The sequence below is a fragment of the Oryx dammah genome, unplaced genomic scaffold (assembly GCF_014754425.2).
Source record: "Oryx dammah isolate SB20612 unplaced genomic scaffold, SCBI_Odam_1.1 HiC_scaffold_1909, whole genome shotgun sequence".
In the NCBI taxonomy this organism is placed as follows: domain Eukaryota; kingdom Metazoa; phylum Chordata; class Mammalia; order Artiodactyla; family Bovidae; genus Oryx; species Oryx dammah.
Window position 1 is genome coordinate 1 of NW_024072013.1, and position 6,153 is coordinate 6,153.

Consider the following 6,153-nt stretch of genomic DNA (forward strand, 5'->3'; position numbering starts at 1 on the left):
CACCGACAATGACGCGGTTACGAAGGTGCGCGCGGCGCACCCTACGGTTGATGTCCTGTCGGTTTCCGTTTTCTATGCAAGCCGAGGCCTCGTCGTTATCATGCCAGCCTTGTTCGTAGCGGGGCCTGGCATGCTGGAATTGTTGAAACTTCTACAGGATGGGCGATTCCATTCCGGTGAGGCCCTCGGGGCTCAGCTTGGGATAAGCCGAAGTGCCATCTGGAAGCAGTTGCAGGGCCTGGAGGCCGAGTTCGGGGTTGAGGTGTTCAAGGTCCCCGGGCGCGGCTATCGACTGGCCTCGCCCATGGTCTTGCTCGATGTCGAGCGGATATCGCGCAGTGCTGCCGGTCTGCACTGGCCGATCCTGGTCCAGTCCAGTGTGGATTCCACCAATGCCGAAATCTTTCGTCGTCTCGATGCAGGCACGCCTGCGCCGTTCGTGCTGATGGCCGAGCGGCAGACCGCTGGGCGCGGCCGGCGGGGGCGCGTATGGGCCAGTCCGTTCGCAGAAAACCTCTATTGCAGCCTCGTTCTGCGTGTGGATGGCGGGATGAGCCAGGTGGAGGCGCTGAGCCTGACAGTGGGGCTCGCTGTCGCCAGAGCGCTGCAGAGCTGCGGTGTCGAGGGCGCTCGGCTGAAGTGGCCGAATGATGTGTTGGTCGATGGACGCAAGATATCCGGAATACTTCTGGAGCTCGCCGGGGACCCGGCGGATGTCTGTCATGTGGTGATAGGCATCGGAATCAACGTCAACATGACGTTCGATGCGCCCGGTGTTATCGATCAGCCGTGGACCTCGGTGCGCCAGTGTCTGGGGCGTGCAATCGATCGAAACGACCTGGCTGTTGAACTGCTTCTGCAGTTGCACGATTGCCTCTCGGTACACTGGCAGCATGGTTTTGCCGGTCTGCGCGAGCAGTGGGAGGCGTTGCATGCATGGCGCGGCCGCTCCGTGGCGTTGACCGCAGGTAGTAACGCGACCCTGGGCGTCGTGCTCGGGGTGGATGAACGAGGCGCCATTAGGTTGAATGTCGATGGTGTCGATCGCGCTTTCAGTGGCGGGGAGTTGAGCTTGAGGTTGCAACAATGATTCTTGAGCTCGACTGCGGCAATAGCTTCATCAAGTGGCGGGTGATTTCCGAGGATGGGAGTCAGCGTCTTTTCGCGGGTGTGGTGGATTCCGATTCCGCTCTATTCGAGTCCCTGGCTGCAGCCCCTGGATTGCGGGTGAGTCGCTGTCGTCTGGTCAGTGTGCGCAGTGATGCAGAGACCGAGCAGCTGGTGGTGCGCTTGCGTGAACTCCTGGGGGTCGAAGCAGTGTGCGCGCAATCGGCCAGTCAGGTCGGTATGGTGCGCAACGGTTATGAGGATTTCCGGCGCCTTGGTCTGGATCGCTGGCTTGCTGTGCTGGGCGCCTATCATCTGGGGCAGCGCGCTTGCCTGGTGGTGGATCTCGGGACGGCGGTAACCGCAGACTTCATATCGGCTGACGGTATGCATCAGGGCGGTTTCATTTGCCCAGGGTTGCCGTTGATGCGCGATCAGCTGAGTACGCACACGCGGCGTATTCGTTACGACCGTCAGGTGGCTCTGGCCGCGTTGCAGGAGCTGGAGCCTGGGCGCTCCACCGCCGAGGCGGTAGAGCGCGGTTGCGTGCTGATGTTGCGCGGTTTCGTGGCTGAGCAGTTGCAGCAGGCGCAGGCTCGTTTCCCCGAAGGTTTCGAGGTCTTCCTGACTGGAGGGGATGCGGACCTGGTGCGCGATGTGGTGCCTGGAGCGCAAGTCGTCACGGACCTGGTATTTGTCGGGCTGGCTATTGCCTGTCCCCTGAGTTGAGGCGAAGCATGCGCTGGATTCTGCTATTGCTCCTGCTACTTAATGCCTTCTACTACGTCTGGCATCAGCAGCAGGCTCCCCTGCGTGCCAAGGAGGTCGCGCCGGCAAACGCGTACCAGGCAGCTCGCAAGGATATTCGTCTGTTGAGCGAAGCAGATACGCCGCGTTCGCGCAGCGAGTCTTCGGCGGCTGCCGATGCGGTCGCTCCCGAGGCGGCTGTTTGCCTCTTCCTTGGCAGTTTCGATGAGGAAGCGAGGGCGAGGGTGGTGGAGCAGCGTTTGCTGAGCCTAGATATACAGGCCGAGGTGCGCAGCATCGATGCAGCTGCCGGTGTCGAGTACTGGGTGTATCTGCCGCCCCTGGCTTCTCGGCAGGCGTCGCTGAGGCAGTTGCGTGAGTTGCAGGCTCGGCGAATCGACAGCTACATCATCACTCAGGGCGAGCTGGCCAATGGCATATCGCTCGGCATATTCCCCCGTAACGATTCCGCCAATAGCGTCATGCAGCGTTTGCGCGATGTCGGCTATGAGCCACAGATCCGCGAATTGTCGCGTGCGCACCGCAGTTTCTGGGTGAGGGTGGCGCCACAGAGTCGGCGCCTGGCTGATGAGTTTCTGCTTGGGCGACTGGCTGGAGACTTTGCCGGTTTGCAGCATCAATTAATGCCATGTGAAGGCGTTGCATTGCTCCAGTAGTTTGCATAGAATGGCGCCCGCTTCGCAGGGTGGTCAAAGTTGGTTCCCGACGAAGATGTTGTCAAAGTAGCTAACCTCAAGATTTTAATGAGAAAAAGCTTGACAGCAGGGTGGCAGATCTAGAAAATGCCGCCTCACTTTGGAGGGGTTCCCGAGCGGCCAAAGGGATCAGACTGTAAATCTGACGTCATCGACTTCGAAGGTTCGAATCCTTCCCCCTCCACCAGATTCGGCGTGAGCTGCAGGCTCCGCGGGTATAGTTCAGTGGTAGAACCTCAGCCTTCCAAGCTGATGATGCGGGTTCGATTCCCGCTACCCGCTCCAGTTTGTGGTTGGCGCAATAGAGTTTGGCTCATGTAGCTCAGCTGGTAGAGCACACCCTTGGTAAGGGTGAGGTCAGCGGTTCAAATCCGCTCATGAGCTCCATCTAATGAAGGCAGATATGAAAGTATCTGCCTTTGTTTTAATGGCGGCATGGCTTGCTCAATTCTTCGCTAGGAGACGGTCAAGATGGCTAAAGAGAAATTCGAACGTAACAAACCGCACGTCAACGTCGGCACCATCGGTCACGTTGACCACGGTAAGACCACTCTGACCGCTGCTCTGACCCGCGTCTGCTCCGAAGTATTCGGTTCGGCTCGTGTTGACTTCGACAAGATCGACAGCGCTCCGGAAGAAAAAGCTCGTGGTATCACCATCAACACCGCGCACGTAGAGTACGACTCCAACATTCGTCACTACGCGCACGTTGACTGCCCGGGCCACGCCGACTACGTGAAGAACATGATCACCGGTGCTGCCCAGATGGACGGCGCGATCCTGGTCTGCTCGGCTGCCGACGGCCCTATGCCGCAAACCCGTGAGCACATCCTGCTGTCCCGTCAGGTTGGCGTACCGTACATCGTCGTGTTCCTGAACAAGGCCGACATGGTTGACGACGCCGAGCTGCTGGAGTTGGTCGAGATGGAAGTTCGCGACCTGCTGAGCACCTACGATTTCCCGGGTGACGACACTCCGATCATCATCGGCTCCGCGCTGATGGCGCTGAACGGCGAAGACACCAACGAGATGGGTACCAGTGCCGTCAAGAAACTGGTCGAGACTCTGGATACCTACATTCCTGAGCCGGTTCGTGCCATCGATCGTCCGTTCCTGATGCCGATCGAAGACGTGTTCTCGATCTCCGGTCGCGGTACTGTTGTGACCGGTCGTGTCGAGCGCGGTATCGTCAAGATCCAGGAAGAAATCGAAATCGTTGGTCTGCGTCCGACCACCAAGACCACCTGCACCGGCGTTGAGATGTTCCGCAAGCTGCTGGACGAAGGTCGTGCTGGTGAGAACTGCGGCGTGCTGCTGCGCGGCACCAAACGTGATGAAGTCGAGCGTGGTCAGGTTCTGGCCAAGCCGGGCACCATCAAGCCGCACACCAAGTTCGAAGCTGAAGTGTACGTTCTGTCCAAGGAAGAAGGTGGTCGTCACACCCCGTTCTTCAAGGGCTACCGTCCGCAGTTCTACTTCCGTACCACTGACGTGACCGGTTCGTGCGAACTGCCGGAAGGCGTTGAGATGGTAATGCCGGGCGACAACATCAAGATGGTTGTCACCCTGATCAAGCCGATCGCCATGGAAGACGGCCTGCGCTTCGCGATCCGCGAAGGTGGTCGTACCGTTGGTGCCGGTGTTGTAGCAAAGATCATCGAATAATCGATTGATCTGTCCCTCTCGGGCCGGCATAATGGTCGGCCTGATTTTGTTCTAGGTCAGTAGCTCAATTGGCAGAGCGGCGGTCTCCAAAACCGCAGGTTGGGGGTTCGATTCCCTCCTGACCTGCCATTTTCTAACGAATTTGGCGTGTCTTTCACAGGATCCTCTCGAATGAATGTTAAGGCTGAAGCCAAAGACTCTCGCTTTGATCTGGTCAAGTGGCTGGTTGTCGCTGCCCTGGTTGCTGTGGGTGTCGTAGGTAATCAGTACTTCTCTGCAGAGCCGGTTCTGTATCGCGTTCTGGGTCTGGTGGTGCTGGGCGCCGTCGCTGCGTTTGTGGCGTTTCAGACCGCTCGCGGGCAAGCCTTTGCGGTGCTGTTGAAAGAAGCGCGCGTCGAGATTCGTAAGGTTGTCTGGCCGACCCGCCAGGAAACCACGCAGACCACCTTGATCGTGGTTGCCGTGGTTCTGGTGATGGCGCTGCTGCTGTGGGGGCTCGATTCCCTGCTCGGTTGGCTTATTTCCCTGATTGTTGGTTAAGGGTGTCTCGTGGCTAAGCGTTGGTACGTCGTGCATGCTTACTCGGGTTACGAGAAGCATGTCATGCGCTCGCTCATCGAGCGCGTGAAACTGGCTGGTATGGAAGATGACTTCGGCGAGATTCTCGTCCCCACTGAAGAAGTGGTCGAGATGCGCAATGGTCAGAAGCGCAAGAGTGAGCGCAAGTTCTTCCCCGGCTATGTTTTAGTGCAGATGGAAATGAACGAGGCGACTTGGCACTTGATCAAGGATACGCCGCGCGTCATGGGCTTCATTGGTGGTACTGCCGACAAGCCGGCGCCGATCACCGAAAAAGAAGCTGAAGCCATCCTGCGCCGCGTTGCCGATAGTGGTGACAAGCCCAAGCCGAAGACGCTGTTCGAGCCGGGCGAGATGGTTCGTGTGGTTGATGGTCCGTTCGCCGATTTCGGTGGCGTGGTCGAAGAAGTGAATTACGAGAAGAGCCGCATCCAGGTTGCTGTGACCATCTTCGGTCGCTCCACCCCGGTCGAGCTGGAGTTCAGTCAGGTCGAAAAGGCATAACTGACATAAGCATCCCTCACCCCGCAGCCTTAGGCTGCGGGGTTTTGTCGTCACTGGGATAAATGCGTAAGTAACCTCGGGGAGCCGTCAGGCGTTCGAACCCGAAATTGGAGTAGCTAATGGCTAAGAAGATTCAGGCTTATATCAAGCTGCAGGTTAAAGCCGGTCAGGCAAACCCGTCGCCACCCGTCGGTCCCGCTCTGGGTCAGCACGGCGTGAATATCATGGAATTCTGCAAGGCGTTCAACGCCAAGACTCAGGGCATGGAACCTGGTCTGCCGACTCCTGTGATCATCACCGTTTACAGCGATCGCAGCTTCACCTTTGAAACCAAGAGCACCCCGGCATCGGTACTGCTGAAGAAGGCCGCCGGCCTGACCAGCGGCTCCGCTCGTCCGAACACCGTCAAAGTAGGCACCGTTACCCGTGCTCAGCTGGAAGAGATCGCCAAGACCAAGCAGGCCGATCTGACTGCCGCTGACCTGGATGCGGCCGTGCGCACCATCGCCGGCTCCGCTCGTAGCATGGGCCTGAACGTGGAGGGTGTGTAATGGCTAAGTTGACCAAGCGCCAAAAGGCCATCGCGGCCAAGGTTGAAGCCGGCAAGGCCTACACCTTCGAAGAAGCTGCCAGCCTGCTGGCCGAGCTGTCTGCCGTCAAGTTCACCGAGTCCTTCGACGTCGCCGTGAACCTGGGTGTAGACCCGCGTAAATCCGACCAGGTCGTACGTGGCGCCACCGTTCTGCCGAACGGCACTGGCAAGACCGTACGCGTTGCCGTGTTCACCCAGGGTCCGGGCGCTGAAGCTGCCCTGGCTGCCGGTGCCGACAAGGTT

General features: G+C 58.8%; 6 protein-coding genes and 4 non-coding genes across 10 annotated transcripts; all 10 read left to right on the forward strand.

Annotated features, from left to right (window-relative positions):
• Positions 1–100: 100 nt before the first annotated feature.
• LOC120859608 (bifunctional ligase/repressor BirA-like) lies at positions 101–1,090 on the forward strand. The gene has a single exon (XM_040235647.1). The coding sequence runs from the start codon at positions 101–103 to the stop codon at positions 1,088–1,090; it is 990 nt and encodes a 329-aa protein (XP_040091581.1).
• Positions 1,087–1,836, forward strand: LOC120859609 (type III pantothenate kinase-like). The gene has a single exon (XM_040235648.1). The coding sequence runs from the start codon at positions 1,087–1,089 to the stop codon at positions 1,834–1,836; it is 750 nt and encodes a 249-aa protein (XP_040091582.1).
• An 836-nt stretch (positions 1,837–2,672) lies between these two features.
• TRNAY-GUA lies at positions 2,673–2,754 on the forward strand. The gene has a single exon. It is a non-coding gene; the product is annotated as a tRNA-Tyr (tRNA).
• A 27-nt stretch (positions 2,755–2,781) lies between these two features.
• On the forward strand, positions 2,782–2,852 carry TRNAG-UCC. The gene has a single exon. It is a non-coding gene; the product is annotated as a tRNA-Gly (tRNA).
• A 29-nt stretch (positions 2,853–2,881) lies between these two features.
• On the forward strand, positions 2,882–2,954 carry TRNAT-GGU. Its single transcript has one exon. It is a non-coding gene; the product is annotated as a tRNA-Thr (tRNA).
• Positions 2,955–3,041: 87 nt separating this feature from the next.
• Positions 3,042–4,235, forward strand: LOC120859611 (elongation factor Tu). Its single transcript, XM_040235649.1, has one exon. It carries the CDS (start codon positions 3,042–3,044, stop codon positions 4,233–4,235), a length of 1,194 nt encoding a protein of 397 aa, XP_040091583.1.
• Positions 4,236–4,288: 53 nt separating this feature from the next.
• On the forward strand, positions 4,289–4,361 carry TRNAW-CCA. The gene has a single exon. It is a non-coding gene; the product is annotated as a tRNA-Trp (tRNA).
• A 45-nt stretch (positions 4,362–4,406) lies between these two features.
• Positions 4,407–4,775, forward strand: LOC120859612 (protein translocase subunit SecE). The gene has a single exon (XM_040235650.1). The coding sequence runs from the start codon at positions 4,407–4,409 to the stop codon at positions 4,773–4,775; it is 369 nt and encodes a 122-aa protein (XP_040091584.1).
• Positions 4,776–4,838: 63 nt separating this feature from the next.
• LOC120859613 (transcription termination/antitermination protein NusG) lies at positions 4,839–5,318 on the forward strand. The gene has a single exon (XM_040235651.1). It carries the CDS (start codon positions 4,839–4,841, stop codon positions 5,316–5,318), a length of 480 nt encoding a protein of 159 aa, XP_040091585.1.
• A 119-nt stretch (positions 5,319–5,437) lies between these two features.
• Positions 5,438–5,869, forward strand: LOC120859614 (50S ribosomal protein L11). Its single transcript, XM_040235652.1, has one exon. It carries the CDS (start codon positions 5,438–5,440, stop codon positions 5,867–5,869), a length of 432 nt encoding a protein of 143 aa, XP_040091586.1.
• The last annotated feature ends 284 nt before the right edge of the window (positions 5,870–6,153 follow it).